The 19248-nt window shown below is 41.9% G+C and overlaps 1 protein-coding gene across 2 annotated transcripts in view; it reads right to left on the bottom strand.

The window, feature by feature from the left end:
* Window positions 1–9186: 9186 nt before the first annotated feature.
* IL20RA (interleukin 20 receptor subunit alpha) overlaps window positions 9187–19248 on the bottom strand; it is a 37009-nt gene continuing 26947 nt past the window's right edge. Inside the window, exons 1-6 of one of the 2 annotated variants that reach the window (XM_032339403.1) lie at window positions 18130–18228; window positions 17845–18023; window positions 16664–16839; window positions 15821–15965; window positions 12372–12511; window positions 9187–10413 (exon numbers count right to left, since the gene is read on the bottom strand). In XM_032339403.1, the coding sequence (XP_032195294.1) occupies window positions 9622–10413; window positions 12372–12511; window positions 15821–15965; window positions 16664–16839; window positions 17845–18023; window positions 18130–18197 (1500 nt within the window). In that variant the 5' untranslated portion in view covers window positions 18198–18228 and the 3' untranslated portion in view covers window positions 9187–9621. Of the gene's footprint in view, window positions 10414–12371; window positions 12512–15820; window positions 15966–16663; window positions 16840–17844; window positions 18024–18129; window positions 18229–19248 lie in introns of those variants that run through there. The other variant, XM_032339401.1, reaches the window with a different exon arrangement.

Genomic DNA, 19248 nt, shown 5'->3' with positions numbered 1-19248 from the left:
GTTTTCATTCCCCCAATGTAGAATTCGTGGGGTCCGGAAGTAGGGTGACGATTTGATGCTTTCACGAGGAAACCCTACCTAATGTGGAAGAGGTAGAAGCAACACAACTTTTGAAATGCTCAATACTCCTGCCATGCTTAGAATGACAAGAGATGTAAAAGCCACTCAGAGTTAGATTCCCTTTTCCAAAACCATTGGCGATTTCAGTTTGAAGGCATCAAGTAAGAAGTAAAGTACGATGGTACTTTTGGGTAAGAAAAACCAGGTGAGGCGCACGGTGGGCTTTGAGTTGAAATAGTCATGTCCAAAAGGCCTGTCTTTCTGGTGTTAAGCACCATGCTCTGGCCATTAGTAACAATAAACACATGGCACTCACTATGTGCCGGACACCGTTCTAAGTGCCTTCTGTATTCCAACACTGTTCATGTCAAAATAGCCCTGAGGGATTAGTCATCCCTTTTTCATAGGTGAGGACACTAGGACACAGCAGATGCTCAAGTAAATATTTTATGACTAAAACAAGTAAGCCAAACTATCAGCAATCACTTTGTTTTCTCTCTGCTCTTAATAACGACTCGTTGTTTCCCTCTCCTCACCTTCTTTGAAGTTAGTGTTATAAATTTGTTCTTCAAAATGAGCAGAGTCATGTCTACCAAAATTGAAGAGAACACTCTGGTTAATGCAATTATGGTCTAAATTAAATCGTTAGATCAGAAACGGTTTGGACTTGTGGTTACTCTTTCAAGACCACGACTCCAGAATCCATCTCTCTTACTAGAGGTGTCTGCCTGTGCCAAAATATAAATGAGGGAATATGGATGTTACCTATTTTCTCGCAAAAGGATTAAAGGATCACGAGTTCATGAATAAAACAAGCATATATTAAGACCAAATAATATGATATTGCTGCTTCTGCAAGTCAAAAATTGTCAAATATCAATAATTTTATGTGGTTCAACTTAGAGATTTTGTCATATATTAATGCAGTCACTAGAGTTGAACTTCCTAGGTGAATGGTGAAGGAGATGAGACTAGTTGCTGGGAATTACCTAGCATGGTGTTTATGGTACACTTTAGTTCCCACAGTGAATCGTGGCAAATTTCCATACATTCTCCCGTACCTATTTATTTACCTTTTTTCTTTTTTTGTATCCTTGTTTATAGATTTAAAAATTCTGTAGGTGGGGCTATTCATTCATACATATTCCAAAGGGTCTTTTGGCATTGGTCATTCAAATAGAATATTTAGTATTATAATGGTAACATAGTGCTTCAGCAGATAAACCCATTCTAGTCTATTGATTATTCAAATATCTTTCTAAACACACATACCCAGAAGTAAATGTTCTATTCTATCACAAAAGGTGGCATTTTCTTTCAGTTTAGCCCCCTACTAAGCAAGCCTACTGTGTTGTTGAGAGGACATTTTCTGACTACAAAACAATAATGGCAATTTAGGTCAACACTCCAGAAGTTCTCATAAAGTACCAATATGGTCACTTTAAGTAGACCAAAGTGTGTAATATCAAGAACTGTTCTTGATTTATTCATTCTGAACTTGGATTATTGTGATTGAATTGTGGGTTGGGTTTAAATATGACCAGATTACCACTAATTCAGTGGTATTTGTATGTTTTAAGTATCTCATCACTCTGAAAATAAACCAAATCCTAAAAAAAAAGGAGTATTTAAAAAATGGTCTCTATAAAACATTTTTTACAGTGCTTACACTTGCTAAGTGCCCCCAAATAAATGTAGAAGTAGGCTTGTATGAAAATAGTCAACCAAGAGAGACAAGATGGCAGGAAACTAGGAGGAGGCGCCGTTTTAACCCTAAAGTGAGCTGATTTCCTACCAAAGAACTCCGATCACTCATGAAATCAGCCTGAGATCAGAATTACACATGTCTGCATCTCTACAGGGGCAGAAGACGCCAATGGGCAAGTAAAGCGGAGTGGGAATGTCGGACTGATATTGGAAGATAAGCAAAAGGGGGAGGGAGCCACCAGAGGTGACCGATTGGAAAGTAATACCCCTAATACGAGAGTTCCCTGCATCTGGGGACCAGCATTAACTTAGAGACTGGTTGAAAGCACTCAGAAAGAGCAAAGGATTGCGGGGGGGGGTGGGGTGGGGGGGGGAATTGTGGGAATCGGGGCAGCTAGGGACAGGGGCTTAAGTCCCCAGACCCAGGACAGCCTCCCCTGGTGCGGAACCAGAGAGAGTGCGGTGGAGAAACCAGGTCTTGGTCCCTGAGCTGCCAGTGCTCCCGAGAACACGTGGGGTCCGGCTCCTGTGAGGGGCTGGGAGCCTCACCAGATGGCAGAATGCCCAGCCGTGCTACAGAGCCTGAGAAGCACGTGCCACTTACCCTCCCCTGAGAGAGGTGCGTGAAGGCCCAGCCTGGTGCTCTCGGACCAGCTCCCTGGTCTCAGAGCCTGAGATGCGCCTGCGACCCATAGCCTCCCCTGAGAGAGGTGCGCACAAGCCCTTCACTCTTAGACCCAGAAAGACCAGGCACTCCCAGCCCGGGCCAGCGGGAAAATCTGTGTGCGATCGCTGCTTGGAACCTCTCTGGTGGTCTGGAGCTGCCCAGACAGCTGCTGCTGCTGTGGTTTTGGGTACAAGCAGATGATCCTGCGTCCCCAGGGACCGGGACTCAGAACCTGCTCTGCCAGAGGCCAAGGGGGAATTTATATGGACTCTGCAACACCCACAGGGGACCAGATTGAGGCTTCTCTCTGAGAGGGGGCATCAGGGTGCAATTTGCTTTCCTCTAAACCTACAAAAACCATCAAAAGCCGTCAAGGCAAGAGAAAAAAAAAAAGTGAACAAACATTAAAAGCCTCCAGAAAACAAAAGCCTGAAAACAACCGGTTTCCTCAGAGCCCACCCCCTCGACGGGGGTGGGAGGACTTAACTTGGGGAACATCATTGACTGAAAACCCACGTGGCAGGCCCCTCCCCCGGAAAACCAACCAGGAAAGGAAAAAAAAAAAAAAGACTGCAAGAGAACAACCACCACTACTTCATAGGACAACTTTTATTTTTAACTCATTCCCACTATTCTGGTTCATTTTGTTTTTTTATGTAGATAATTTTTTAACCTATTTACCATCACAGTGAGATGTCCAGTACATCAAATTCCATAATATCCTTCTAACCTGAACTTTTTGATACATACACCTGTGGTTTTCTTTTGCATTTCTATTTTTTAATTTTTTCCCCTAAATTTTAGTTTAGCTTAGTCTAGTTTATTCATTTTTTATTTTTATTTTCTAATATTCATATAGAATTAAAGTTCAAGGTAATCCCCTTTCCCCAATCAATGCTACCCCTATAGGTAAAACAATTTTTTTAATCCCCCTTTATCTTAGGAAAGTTGAGTCCTTTATCAAAGATATCAAGATACATCCAAGAAGAATCAAAACAACCTTCCTCGCCCACACTGAGAATTTATAACCACTCTCCCATCTTTTTCTTCTGCCAGTGTTTCTATGTTTTTGTGTTTGTCCTGATAGTATATAGATCTTATACTTGGGGTTCTTTTTGACGAGGTTCTTCCTTCCTTCCTTCCTATATGTATTTCTCTTGTCATATACTTTTATCAGTCTTTTTGTTTGTCTGTTTTTATTTGTATACTTCATCATTCTTACCTTGGGGCCCATTTGGGCTGAACCTTCTCTTTTATCTTCCCCCTTTTTTTCCTGTTTCTTTCTCTCTCTCTATTTTTTATTTCTTTCTTTTTCTTTTCTTTTTTCTCTTGTTTGGGTGGGGAACACTGGTTGCTCAGAAGTGTTCCAGGGTGCACCTTGACTGCACCACGGTTGATACATCCAGTTACATCCATTCAGTCATCTCTCACACAAATGACTAGGAGGAGGAATGCTCAACAGAAGAAAAATACAGACGATGGGCCTTCTGCAACAGAGCTAACGACTATCAACATAGACAATATGTCGGAAGGAGAATTCAGGCTAACAATTATCCAGGCAATAGCAAGGTTGGAGAAAGCCATGGGTGACCAAATGGAATTGATTAGGGCAGAACTGAAAGCAACCAGGGATAAAGTTCACAATGTTAAGGCAGAGCTGAAAGCTACCAGGGATGAGGTTCACAGTGCTCTCAATGAGTTCCAATCTAATCTAAATTCTCTAAAAGCTAGGGTAACTGAGAGAGAAGATAGAATTAGTGATCTGGAAGACAAACAGATAGAGAGAAAGGATCAGAAGGAAGCCTAGAACAAACAGCTTAGAAGCCACAAAAACAGAATCAGGGAAATAAATGAGGCCATGAAACGTTCCAATGTCAGAATTATTGGACTCCCTGAAGGGGAGGAGAAAGAAAGAAGTCTAGAAGATATAGTGGAACAAGTTCTTCATGAGAAATTTCCCAATCTCGCGATTGGAACCAGCGTTCATGTACTGGAGGCCAAACGATCTCCACCCAAGATTATAGATTCCAAAAAAAATCAAGGCACCTCATAGTCAAATTGAGGAATCATAATTGTAGATTCAATCTCTTGAAAACTGCTAGGGCAGAGAGACTCCTAGCTTACAGAGGAAAGCCCATCAGAATAACGTCAGACCTGTCCACAGAGATTTGGCAAGCCAGAAAGGGCTGGCAAGATATATTCAGGGCACTAACTGAGAAGAACATGCAGCGAAGAATACTTTATCCAGTAAGACTGACATTCAAAATAGATGGAGAGATAAAGAGTTTCCAAGGCCGGCAAGGCTTAAAAGACTATGCAACTACCAAGCTGACACTGCAGGAAATATTAAGGGGGGTTCTATAAAAGAGGAAAAATCCTAAGAAAAGCATTGAACAGAAATATAGAGATATCTACAGAAAGAAAGACTTCAAAGGTAACACGATGTCAATAAAAACGTATCTATCAATAACACTCTCAATGTGAATGACCTAAATGCACTCATAAAATGACACAGGGTTCCAGATTGGATAAAACGACAGGACCCATCCATATGTTGTCTATAAAAGACCCATTTTGAACCTAAAGATACACCCAGACTGAAAGTGAAGGGATGGAGAAGCATCTTTCATGCCAATGGGCCTCAAAAGAAGGCTGGGGTAGTGATTCTCATATCAGATAAATTAGATTTTAAACTAAAGACTGTAGTCAGAGATACAGAAGGACACTACATAATTCTTAAAGGAACTATCCACCAAGATGATCTAACAATTGTAAATATCTATGCCCCCAATATGGGAGCAGCCAATTACATAAGAAAACTGTTAATCAAGATAAAGAGTCATATTGATATGAATACATTCATAGTAGGAGATCTTAACATGCCTCTCTCAGAAATAGATCATTGAAGCAGAAAATCAATAAAGAAACAAAAGCATTGAATGACACATTGGACCAGATGGACCTCATAGATATATACAGAACATTTCACCCTAAAACAACAGAATATTCATTCTTCTCAAGTGCACATGGAACCTTCTCAAGAATAGACCACATACTGGGTCACAAATCAGGTCTCAACGTATACCAAAAGGCTGAGATTATTCCCTGCATATTCTCAGATCACAATGCTTTGAAACTGGAGCTCAATCACAAGGAAAAGTTTGGAAGGAACTCAAACACCTGGAAGCTAAAGACCACCTTGCTTAAGAATGCTTGGATCAACCAGGAGATCAAAGAAGAACTGAAACAATTCATGGAAACCAATGAGAATGAAGACACTTTGGTCCAAATCCTATGGGATACAGCAAAGGCCGTCCTAAGAGGGAAATACATAGCCATCCAAGCCTCCCTCAAAAAAAATTGAAAAATCCAGAATACACCAGCTGTCTCTACATCTTAAAGAACTGGAGAATCAACAACAAATCAAACCAACTCCACAAATAAGAAGGGAAATAATCAAGATTAGAGCAGAGATCAATGAGGTAGAAACCAGAGATACAATAGAATGTATAAATGAAACTAGAAGCTGGTTTTTTGAAAGAATCAATAAGATTGATAAACCATTGGCCACACTAATCCAAAAGAAAAGAGAGCCCAAATTAATAAAATTATGAATGAAAAGGGAGAGATCACAACTAACACCAAGGAAGTAGAAACAATCATCAGAAGTTATTATCAACAGTTATATGCCAATAAGCTAAGCAACCTAGATGAAATGGATGTATTCCTGGAAAACTATAAACTCTCAAAATTGAACCAGGAAGAAATTGACAACCTGAATAAACCAATATCTAGTAACGAGATTGAAGCAATGACCAAAAACCTCCCAAAAAAACAAGAGCCCAGGGGGCACCTGGGTGGCTCAGTGGTTTAAGCCTCTGCCTTCAGTTCAGGTCATGATCTCAGGGTCCTGGGATCGAGCCCCATATCAGGCTCTTTGCTCAGCGGGGAGACTGCTTCCCCCTCTCTCTCTGCCTGCCTCTCTGCCTACTTGTGATCTCTGTCTATCAAATAAATAAATAAAAATCTTAAAAAAAAAAAAAAAAAAACAAGAGCCCAGGACCTGATGGATTCCCTGGGGGAATTCTACCAAACTTTTAAAGAAGAAATAACACCTATTCTCCTGAAGCTGTTTCAAAAAATTGAAGCAGAAAGAAAACTTCCAGACTCTTTCTATGAATCCAGCATTACCTTGATCCCAAAACCAGGCAAAGACCCTACCAAAAAGGAGAGTTTCAGACCAATATCACTGATGAATATGGATGCTAAGATTCTCAACAAGATCCTAGCAAACAGGATCCAAAAGCACATTAAAAATATTATCCACCATGAGCAGGTGGGATTCATCCCTGGGCTACAAGGATGGTTCAACATTCTCAAATCAATCAATGTGATAGAACAAATTAATAAGAGAAGAGAGAAGAACCACATGGTCCTCTCAATTGATGCAGAAAAAGCATTTGACAAAATCCAGCATCCGTTTCTGATTAAAATGCTTTCAAGTATAGGGATAGAGGGAACATTCCTGAACTTCATAAAATCTATCTATGAAAGACCCACAGCAAATATCATCCTCAATGGGAAAAAGCTTGCAGCCTTCCTGTTGAGATCAGGAACACGACAAGGATGCCCACTTTCACCACTCTTGTTCAACATAGTATTAGAAGTCCTAGCAACAGCAATCAGACAACAAAGAGAAATAAAAAGTATCCAAGTTGGCAAGGAAGAAGTCAAACTCTCTCTCTTCACAGATGACATGATTCTTTATATTGAAAACCCCAAAGACTCCACCCCCAAGCTACTAGAACTCATACAACAATTCAGAAACGTGACAGGATACAAAGTCAATGTACAGAAATCAGTGGCTTTCTTATACACTAACAATGAAAATACAGAAAGAGAAATTAGAGAATTGATTCCATTTACTATAGCATCAAGAACCATAAGATACCTGGGAATAAACCTAACCAAAGAGGTAAAGGAACTTTACTCGAGGAACTACAGAACACTCATGAAAGAAACTGAAGAAGACACAAAAAGATGGAAGACGATTCCATGTTCTTGTATCAGAAGAATAAACATTGTTAAAATGTCGATACTGCCTAGAGCAATCTATACTTTTAATGCCATTCTGATCAAAATTCCACCCGTATTTTTCAATGAGCTTGAGCAAATAATCCAAAGATTTGTATGGAATCAGAAGAGACCCCGAATTGCTAAGGAAATGTTGAAAAACAAAAATAAAACTGGGGGCATCACGTTACCTGATTTCAAGCTTTACTACAAAGCTGTGATCACCAAGTCAGTGTCAGCATGGTACTGGCATAAAAACAGACACATAGACCAGTGGAACAGAGTAGAGAGCCCAGATATGGACCCTCAACTCTATGGTCAATTAATCTTTGACAAAACAGGAAAAAATATACACTGGAAAAAAGAAAGTCTCTTCAATAAATGATGCTGGGAAAACTGGACAGCTATATGTAGAAGAATGAAACTCAACTATTCTCTTACACCGTACACAAAGATAAACTCAAAATGGATAAAAGACCTCAAAGTGAGACAGGAATCCATCAGAATCCTGGAGGAGAACATAGGCAGTAACCACTTTGATATCAGCCACAGCAGTTTCTTTCAAGATATGTCTCCAAAGGCAAAGGAAACAAAAGCGAAGATGAACTTTTGGGACTTCATCAAGATCAAAAGCTTCTGTACAGCAAAGGAAACAGTCAACAAAACAAAGAGGCAACCCACGGAATGGGAGAAGATACTTGCAAATGACAGTACAGACAAAAGGTTGATATCCAGGATCTATAAAGAACTCCTCAAACTCAACACACACAAAACAGACAATCATATAAAAAAAAATGGGCAGAAGATATGAACAGACACTTCTCCAATGAAGACATACAAATGGCTATCAGACACATGAAAAAGTGTTCATCATCACTAGCCCTCAGGGAGAGTCAAATCAAAACCACACTGAGATACCACCTTACACCAGTTAGAATGGCCAAAATTAGCAAGACAGGAAACAACGTGTTGGAGAGGATGTGGAGAAAGGGGAACTCTCTTACACTGTTGGTGGGAATGCAAGTTGGTGCAGCCACTTTGGAAAACAGTGTGGAGATTCCTCAAGAAATTAAAAACAGAGCTTCCCTATGACCCTGCCATTGCACTACTGGATATTTACCCCAAAGATACAGATGTAGTGAAAAGAAGGGCCATCTGTACCCCAATGTTTATAGCCACAGTCGCCAAACTGTGGAAAGAACCAAGATGCCCTTCAACGGACGAATGGATAAGGAAGATGTGGTCCATATACACTATGGAGTATTATGCCTCCATCAGAAAGGATGAATACCCAACTTTTGTAGCAACATGGACAGGACTGGAAGAGATTATGCTAAGTGAAATAAGTCAAGCAGAGAGAGTCAATTATCATATGGTTTCACTTATTTGTGGAGCATAACAAATAGCATGGAGGACATGGGGAGATGGAGAGGAGAAGGGAGTTGAGGGAAATTGGAAGGGGAGGTGAACCATGAAAGACTATGGACTCTGAAAAACAATCTGAGGGGTTTGAAGTGGCGGGGGGCGGGGCGGGGGGAGGTCGGGGTACCCGGTGGTGGGTATTGTAGAGGGCACGGATTGCATGGAGCACTGGGTGTGGTGAAAAAAATAATGATACTGTTATGCTGAAAATAAATAAATGAAAAAACAAAAACAACAACAACAACAACAACAAAAGAAAATGAAAAAGAAAATAGTCAACCAAGAAGCCAAACACGCTCACCTGAGTAAATTCTTCATCCAATGTGTCAAAACTTTTTTTAAATTTAATTTTATTTTTTCAGTGTTCCAAAATTCATTGTTCATGCACCACACCCAGTGCTCCATGCTATACGTGCCTTCCAAAGCTTTTTGAATGCATACAACCTAGTGGATCAGCCCCTACATTCCAGATGCCCACCATCATCACGAGAGACCCACATGCATGAACCAGCCCCCATTTGAGGCAGAATGAAACAAGCGCTTTGAGAATATAGAAGAGATAAGTAATTCTCACAGACACAGAAAATCAGAGTCAACTTCTTTCATCCCACATCCTTTATTGTTTGGTCACTCTTATGTACGCACTCATGTGCCTCATAACAGCAGGGGTGTGGCAAAGGGAAGTTCAGGTGTTAGTCCTCCATTTGCACATGTAATCCCCAGTCCTCCATAAATTTCAGGAGATAGGCTTTGTTTTCTTCTGATGACTCTTCTGGAGCCTGATCCTCATAGAGTCTACACAAGAGGCTTTCTTCTGTGAGCTCCTTGTACTTAGGCTGCTCACATCCCTCAGAGTCAAGTTCAGAGCCAGAGAAGGACGGTATGCACAGCCTGCCAGTCTGAGGGTCCCAGTCCACCAGTGTGGTGGATGCCTCTTCAGCTGGCTCCTCTTCCGCTTCCACGTGCTTCGGCAACAGCTGGCCCAAGTCTCGCAGCTGAGGGGCATAGGGATACAGTGGTGTTGGGGAACCCAGGTCTGCCAAAGCTGCCTGTTGCTCCAAGAATTGTCCTTGAAGGGATGCCTCTTCCTGCAGTCTGAGCTCTTGATCTCCAGTCCCCGCACAGATATCAACAGTTCTTACAGCCTCTTCGTATCCAACGGCAGCTTTATCTGTGGGCATTGTTTCACCCAGGGACCCTTGCTGGGTTAGGGACATACCCTTGGAGCTTTCCTCAGAGTCACAGAAAATGTCCATCCAATGTAAAGCATACCCTGAGTTCTTCACCTCCATTTCCTCCTGATGTGGCTCCTGGTCCTCGAGGGGCTCATTCAGGGCCCATACATCGTTGCTTTTCCCCCTTACACTTACATCCTGATGAGAAGTGTTAGAATCCTCCACAATATTGAGGGTGATAAAATTAAGCACAATTTTTTCAGCAGGTACAAAGAATCTTTTGTCAAATTCATTTCCATAAATCAAAATCTATAAAGAGAGAAGAGAATGGTTTTCACCTTTTCACTTGAGAGAGACATGAAAAACAGCTGTTAAGTAGAACTTATACTGTCATCACATAGTTCTAAAAACCTATTCTTACCAACTCATGGAAGTGACAGTTATTCTCGGAATAAACAGAAAGCCTCATTCACATGGAGGCAAGAGACCTGAGACACGCACACACAAAGGCTTATGGAAGTGAACAGTGGTCCCTGGGGGGGCGTGGGGATATCCCGTCCAAGGATCAGGGTAGACTACTCCCTCCCCTAACTGGCCCAGGGAATTCAGGGCACTTGTTCAATTTCTTGAGCCTCAGTTTTTAATTGTGTAAAATCAGAATTTCTGCCACATGAGAAGTGGCAAGGGCTGAGGGAGAGAGTTCGGAATTCGCTTTGTTAATTACTGTTGACCATGTATTTGTCAACTAGCAGTGGTTTCCTGGACTCCCAGGCCTGGCTGGGATACACCCTACCCTGGACATGAAATGTGGATGGGCATGCAAACTGGATGCAAAGAGGGAAGGAGGCGCATGAGTAGGGATGGTTTCCTTCACTTCCCCCATAGCTATCTAATCCCACTGTAATGGGGCCAAAAGGGAAATCCACCTGCCTGTTCATGGCTGATAGAGAAACTCTCAATCATGTCAGGTTTGAGATTAACATGGTGCTGGGGATATGTGGAAGGTGTCTTTTGCGATGTCCAGTTATGACTTAAGTGTGAATCCTCATTGTCCACCCCGTGAAGTGAGTTCATTTAACATTAACATTCCTCAGCCTCATTCTTTTATAACATTTCAGTTTCAGAAAGTCACATATGCTTAATTCTCCTGTGAATGTTTCTCCCAGGAATGTCTCCCTGTGCCATTAGGAACCTACCTCTAATGTCTAAAAGCAGGCAGAATAAGAGAAACATTTAAAACCGAACTAACAGGAATACCTTATGCATCATCATATATATGTGAATATATATTTTAATACTTTGTAAATAAATCACTCTTATTGTTAAAATATGCCCAGCCCTTCTATACCCTCCAGAAGCATATTTATTCCTTCTTAATATTTTCTTGCTGTCCTTGCTCTGAATGCTTGTCCTGGCCATTTCCCTCCTAAATGTACCCCACATTCCATGCCAGTCTCAAGCTCTACATCCCATTCTCCTCTTTCAGACGCTTCCTTTCTTGCTCTGGACAACTGGCACAGTCTTCTAACTCCTTTTATTGCTTCTAGTCTTACTCCTTCCAGCAGTTTACTAGAACCACTGTCTAACTGGATTTAAACACGATATTGACCTCAACACTGCCTATTCAAAACCCCATAGAGGTTTCTCCTAGCCAAGACAATATAAAGCCCAAACTGCTTGAATAGCACCCGATTCTCCTGTTACCTGGCCCTCGCACCCACTCTCTGATCTTACTTCAGTAACTCCTCTTCAGCAACCTGTGGTCCAGCAATATCACGTGGTTTTCCAAACATCTACGCACCTTGGCCCTTCTGGGTTTTCTGCCAGAAGTATGTGCTCTAACTCCTTCTCCCCTTTCCTAATCATGGCCAGATGTAAAATTTCTACTGGTCTCCTACTCAGGGTTTCCATGCTCTCCCTGTAACTCTCTGTACATCTACAGTCCTAACTGTCTGCTTTCATCGTAACCTTTAAGTATCGTTTTGAAATTCCCATTCCCAACTTAACTTGAACCTCTGGAAGGGCATGGATCTGACTTAAATTTATTTGTGTACCTAAAGACCTAGTCTAATCTGCTCATGACATGTGAAATCTTTGTCAAAGCTGAGGAATCTCTTTGCTACTAGAGACTAGTAGCAAAAGTGTTTTCTTATTCATCCACTCTTTAAACCCTCCTGTAAAAGGGAGTTGTGTCTGCTCTAGAGCTTCCTTTTGTACTGGCCTGGAAGGGAGGATTTATGATCATTCCTGCCACACTGAGCACTCACCAAATTTGCTGGGTGTTTCTCTTCGCCAACATGGATATATTTGTACATGGAGTAGCCCATCACAGAAAAAAGAAACACAGTGACAGATATGGGCAAAACATACCAGAAGATGATTTTAACCTTCACTGCTGATGTTTGGTCTGTTAAAAAAAAAAAGAGAGAGAAAGAGAGAGAGAGAGAGAGAGAGAGAGAGAGAGAGAGAGAGAAATAGAGCGTTGTGATTCAGTGTGGTGGTAGGAAAACATTGGTAATGTCAGGAGACTTTGGGTTGATTACTTACAAGTAGTAGCTCAGTTTTTCATTTATAATTTGAGAAGCTTGAAGGAAAAGTGATAAGGGGTCTCAGAATTCTTACTCTCTGACAAGAGCTTTTCTTCAGGACTTATCTGGACTTGTCACAAACCTTACAGTGTGGATGCATCACCAACCCAATCAGCAGACATTCCAACATTTTTGTCTCACTGTGAGATTCATGCAGGTTCTTATATTTGAAGCTAAGTGTGTATATTATTCCAACAACTTACACACTTTAAACCAAGCAACAGAACCCTCTTGATAAGATCCTATTAAGCTGCCCTCACTTTTCCATACTGTCATTTAACTCAACCATTTCCAAATATTCAGTAGAAATCGGGAATGTGCGGCGTCACCTTCTGTGCGGCTAACAGAACCATCTCTGAGTGCATTGGCTAGACTTTCTGGGTAGATCTGGAGTTTGGGATGTGTGTAGGAAGTGGCTAAGCTGGTGTTGCTGAGAACGGCAGTGACTCCCCTCCAGGTCCTGTTGTACTGTGGGTTCATGACAAGTAAAAGTCCATAGAAGAATGAAAAGACTTGGTGAACAGCTTTTAAGAAAGCAGTGCTGGCCTTCCATTCATGAGACTATACAGTTGTGAATAGGACTCATGTGACTGATTTATATTTGTTGGGCTCCTCTAGGATACTGGAAGTTGTAATAGTTAATTATCTGTGCCGATTGGCTAGCCCATGGTACCCAGATATTCAGCGAAACATGATTCTAGATGTTCCTGAAAGGCTTTTTTCGATGAGATTATCATTTAAATGAATGGACTTCAGTAATGCACATTACTCTTTATAATATGGGTGGTCTTGTCTAATCAGTTGATAGCTTTAGTAGAAAAAATGGTGACCACCTTGAGAGATTTCTGCCAGCAGATAACCTTCATAAAAGAAGTGTAGCATCAACTCTTCCTCGGAATCCAGCCTGCTGGACTGCCCAACAGATTTTGAGCTTACCAGCCTCCACAGTCATGTGAGGCATCTGCTCAAAATAAATCTTTCTGTCTTTCTACATATGTAATATGTTGGTTCTGTTCTCTGGAGAACCCTGAATAATACAGCAGTAGAAAAAGAGGTTTAGTGCACATAGCAAAAATTCTAGTATATTCCTTACATACTGATGAATTCAGTGAGAGTGTCATGGGAGCTCTTTCATCTGTACAGTTGTTTGGATACTCTTGATGCCTAGGACAGAGCAATGTCCCTCTCCAGATAGCTATCTAGTGAAAGAGGGGAAACAGAAGTGTCATGGACAATGAGGGAGGTCAACAAGAGCCAGTGAGAGAAGGATAGGTACAGGGCTCCAAGGGCAGCCCCTTCCACCCCAAACCACTCCCAAGAACCTGTCTTCAGGTTCTACAGGGAAAGGTGGCAAAGCACAATGCAGGTGGTGCAGGTGGCCAACATCACCGACTGCACATGAGGCCACGATGCAGCCTAGTCCTCTGAATGCAAACTCTGGTCTCTGGATTGAACTTGCCCTACTTAAAACATGCCATGACAACAATGACCAAGGACACTCAGTATACAGCAGAACATGTTTGCACAATAAACTTACAGAATAAAATTACAGAACTGTAATTGTATTTTAGTACCAGGGGATTATGGAGAGCAGAAGTATTTCTCGAAGATGGTCCCAAAAGAGGTGGTCCAGCTGGGCTATCAAGGAAAAGGTCAGAATCCAAAAAGATATGTTCTTATTTTGTCATCTCTCCTAGACTAGTGAGAAAGTTGGCTGCATCTCTTACCGGGAAGTATTTAATGGAATCCGTATTTGAGTTGCTTTCAGTGAGCCAACTGCTTAAACGTTCTCCACTGGAAATTCATTCCTACCACTTGACCACTGATCAAGCTGTAAACAGAGCACTTTTTCCAAATACAGAAACAATTTCTTCAGTCTGCTTTGTTTTGCATTTGCTTGCTCTGCATTTCAGTTTTATTTGACATATGGCAGAGAGCCCTTCATTTTAGAGGAAGGTATGAAAGGACAGAGATTCAAAAATATAGCTTCTCACTTTTGAAAATCACAAAATCCCCTTTGGATTCCTTAGGACATTTTCAACTTGTGTTCTGTGCTCTGTGCTCTGTGCAGCGTGAGGAAAGCAGGGCTCCTGTCACCCTGGCCATCCTATAGCTGGCGATGGAACCAGGCTTGGGGATGCGGGGTGGCATTTGTCCTGGACCAGAGGGTTTGGAAGAGGGAGATGGAAGAATAATGGATGAGGGGCCATTCGAGGAAGGTCAACTTTAGGGTTAATTTTCAATATTCAGGTTTTGAGTGGAAAGTCCTCTGACCCTTGGGGAAGCACAAATACACAAATGCCAAGCTCCTAACCCTATGTCTCCTAACAGGAATGAGACTCTTCAGCCAAACTCAGAAAACATGAGAAGAAGGCAAAAGGAAGGAGAGAGAAGCAATGTAAATGAGGGAGTAAGTGTGGATTTGCTGATCCCAGACGCTCGTGCAGCCCGTGAGTGATAGCTGAAGGCAGCTTGCAGAGCTCTAATTTGTACTCCTGGGGGTGAGCAAAGCCTGCTGTCTGCAAGTGTTGTTAGAATAGTGTTTTGTTTCTAGCACTAACATTTGACATTCTTGAAGACCATAGAACTTCTCTTGATGAAAGGGACTATAATTAAGAAATAAAAAGATGTGTGTAAAATTCTAATTGCATGGAAGATGCTTGTTGGCTGCAGATATCAGGACAGGTGCTGAGAGTTCCTTGAGAAGATGCAAACATGTTCTAATGGTGGCCAAGTTCAACGGCAGAGTCCCAGGCTGCTCAACGCATTTATGGTGATGATTGTTTCTGCCTTTGTCTCAAACTGTTCCTAGTAGGCTTGGATTAACCCAAACCTTTTTTTTTTTTTTTTAAATAAAGATTTTATTTATTTATTTGCCAGAGAGAGAGAGCGAGAGCACAAGCAGGCAGGGTGGCAGCAGAGGCAGAGGGAGAAGCAGGCTCCCCGCCGAGCAAGGAGCCAGATGTGGGACTCAATCCCAGGATGCTGGGATCATGACCTGAGCCGAAGGCAGCCGCTTAACCAATGGAGCCACCCAGGTGTCCCCCAAACCTTGTTTTTAACTGCCACACTTCTCCTAGTTTCCTTAGAGTTCCCTCCGCAGACCAGCTGAGACCTTTTAAGCTTACCTTTCAAAGTACGGACACACAGCTTCTCAGAAGGCTGAGCGAGACGAGGAGGCCCTGGGACAAAGGACTCCACGTGGATGCAGTACAGAGTGTCTGGCTCCAACCAGCTCAGCACCAGCGTGTGGTTGGTTACACACTGGGACCACTAGGGGAGGGGATAGCAAACAGCAGTTAGAGCCACGAAATTCCAGTACCACCCAGACAGACAGCTCTAGAAGGAGGTAGAACACTGAGATACCACTAAATCCTTTATTGCTGCAAGCTGGGCTTTTTTTTAAAAAAAAGTTTTATTTAAATTGAATTTAGTTAACATATACTGTCATGCATTTTTAAAAATTCAAGTAGAATTATGAACATTTTTCCATACTAATAAATGGATATCTGAGTTAAGATTTTTAAAATTTTTTTTTCTAGCAATGGCTTTAAAATACCCTTTTCCTTTAGCTCAGCAGAGCATGATCAGGAATTGGGACCATTGGGGGACAATTCTAAATAAGAACGTAAGGACGGATTTCTTGCTCATCTTGCCCTGTGTTCTTGCTGACATTTTTTCTCTCTTGGAGAGTGATTGACAGATGTCATGCAAGTCGAAGCTTTCCATCAGAGTGAGGTGTACAATCGTTCCACACCCAATAGCAACATCAGACCCCACTGACGGAAAGGGTCTGTAAGGGAAATCCGAAGGACATTGTTGAGATGTCTATGTATCAGCTTCCACTATACCTTGCCCAGCATGTCTTTGAATATCACACCTTCCCAGATGCCCTGCCCCTGGGCTGCTCGTTCCAGCACTAGCTGCAGAAAGTGCACAGATTCAAGGCCCCTCTTCCATCCCAGGCTCACCGTTCTATTAGATTGAGTATTATATACGGACACATTATACTTCAGATTAGAGTATATCTGTTGCATGGAAAGAGAACTGTCTTCTGGATTTCTCTTCCACTTCTCCGGAGCCGTCAGAACAATGGAAATGGATCTCTCATCTGTCGTCAGAGCGATCCCCGGTGGGCCAATTTGTGCTTAAAGGGGAGGGGAGAGGGAGTTATCATACTCAGATGTAGAAATCATCATGGATAAAACTACAATATAACCCTACTGGAATCAAAGTCTCTAAAGCCCCCCTCTTAATTGAGATGACTCAGATTGTTCTCAGGTGAGTCCGAGTTATGCCACATCTTGAAACAATCATTTCATACTCCCTGATACAATATGAAACAGAAAATTCAAGTCTTGTATTTACTTGGTGCCTAATCTCATGGGTAAACAGGTGGTAAGTACAACTAAAAGTGTTTACAACACTCCTGTGACTTGAAAAGATGGTGATAAATAACATTAACATGATTTGATGTGTGGTGGAAATCAGCCATGGAGGAATGAAACAGTGTTAAATGACAGAATGGTCTAGAACAGAGGTTCACAGACTTTTGCTATAAGGTTCAGACAAGAAGTACTTTCGGCTTTACAGGCCATATGATCTCTGTTGTAGCTCTTATTTATGTAAATGAAAAAGCATTCTTAGCTCTCGGCCGGTAGACAAATGGAGAGGGGGCCGCAGTGTATTTGATCTGAAGACATAGTTTGCTGGAGTCTGATCTAGAAGGGCACCACTGGAGAGATTCTGGCTCCAGTGAGAAGCTCTTGTAAAGTTCATTATGGCAGCTCTGAGTGGGTGCTCTAGGGCTGAATCAGCCACAGAACAAGGGATGCAAAAATGAAAGAAGCAAACATCAGGAAGATGTTGCCAGAATTCTGAGTTACACCTAGAAATACGTCATCACATTACCATGTTCAGAACAAGAAGACACTTAGTTTGACAATGAGCAAAACCAGTCATTTTCATGATGAAACTCTGAGATGCAGAGAGGTGGGGCACCATGGGCTGATCACCCAGCAGCTGAGGGACAGAGCGCAGAACAGAGTGCCCAGAGCCCTGGCCTCCTAGTAAGGCTGTCTGCGAGGCTGATACTGTACGCTCGATGGACAGAAGAACTTGCTATTATTGGAGTTTACAGTGTGTTACTTACTTTCTAAGAATGGATAGAATCGTCCAGTTTCTGCCCATTTGGAACAATTCGTTTCCCAAATGGCCTTAACTTTGGCATAATATTGATGTTCGTAATCAGAAGTTTCCACAGAGAGATCACAGCAGGTCCTACTGATATTTCTGCATTCGGATTTATTCAGCCACTTCTTTTGCCCATATCTGCTGAGAAAGAAACTGAATTAATAACAAGGTGCCCTCTGTGCTTTCAGTTATTACACAAAACTCAATGGAAGTTCAGACCTTCACTGCGGAACAACAAAAGTACCTGTCACTGAGATAAAAAAGAATCCATATTTGCTGCTGGCAATTTTTTTCATTACCTCTCAGGAGCATGAGTCAGAGTTTCTGCAATCACCTCTCTTTTCTGTGAATTATAAGGTGGATAGTACATTTTGAAAGCCTGTATTTTTTTTTATTCTTGGTCTACAGTAAAATTTTTACATATCATATGATCAGTTCTTCTAGTAATTATCTATGTATGATTTTAGTGCACTATGCCTATGAAGGTCAATTTGATGGGCTATTTTTTTAAAAGATTTTTATTTATTTATTTGACAGACAGATCACAAGTAGACAGAGAGGCAAGCAGAGAGAGACAGAGAGAGAGGAGGAAGCAGGCTCCCCCACGCCCATCCCCCGAGCAGAGAGCCCTATGTGGAGCCTGATCCCAGGAGCCTGATCCCAGCACCCTGAGATCATGACCCGAGCAGAAGGCAGAGGCTTTAACCCACTGAGCCACCCAGGCACCCCTGATGGGCTATTTTTAAGAAATACTAGCCATTTTTTTCTTGGAAGAAAAAATACCTTGACATTCTCATAAATTTAATATCTATTTTCCATGAAGAGTCTAGAGAAAATTGGTTAGGGTAGAGTGCATGCCAACTGTGGCATGTAGTGATAGTGATGATATTGATTCGTTTGTTGATACTGATTTCTTCTTTCCTTTATTAAAGACACACACCCCTAGCAGGTAAAGAAAGGAAAATATTTTTATCAACTTTCAGATGGGAAACACTGAGGTATAGAGAGTTGAAGTGCCACTGGCTAAGCCTGTGAGAGAGGGTTGTATGGGAGGCTAGGAAGGCATTAAAGCAGGTTTTAGAAAAGCAGGGTTTTAGAAAGCTAACGGGTGTAGCATGGAGAATGCAGAGAGGTAGGGGTGGCAGTCCTGGAGCACTTGGAGAGATACTATGGTGGTCCAGCTGGGAAGATGTCGGTGGCTTGAACAAGGACGGTGGTAGTAGAACAAATGACAAGACAAAAGGAAGAACTATTAGGGGAAACAGAACTTGGTGACTGAGTGGAGGTAAGAGATGAGGGAGATGAGGGTGCTCAGGATGGTGTCTCTTTCTGTCTGGGATAGTGGTAATCTTTCCCAAGAGAA

The sequence above is a fragment of the Mustela erminea genome, chromosome 4 (assembly GCF_009829155.1).
Source record: "Mustela erminea isolate mMusErm1 chromosome 4, mMusErm1.Pri, whole genome shotgun sequence".
In the NCBI taxonomy this organism is placed as follows: Eukaryota; Metazoa; Chordata; class Mammalia; order Carnivora; family Mustelidae; genus Mustela; species Mustela erminea.
This window is presented reverse-complemented; position numbering and strand designations above follow the sequence as displayed.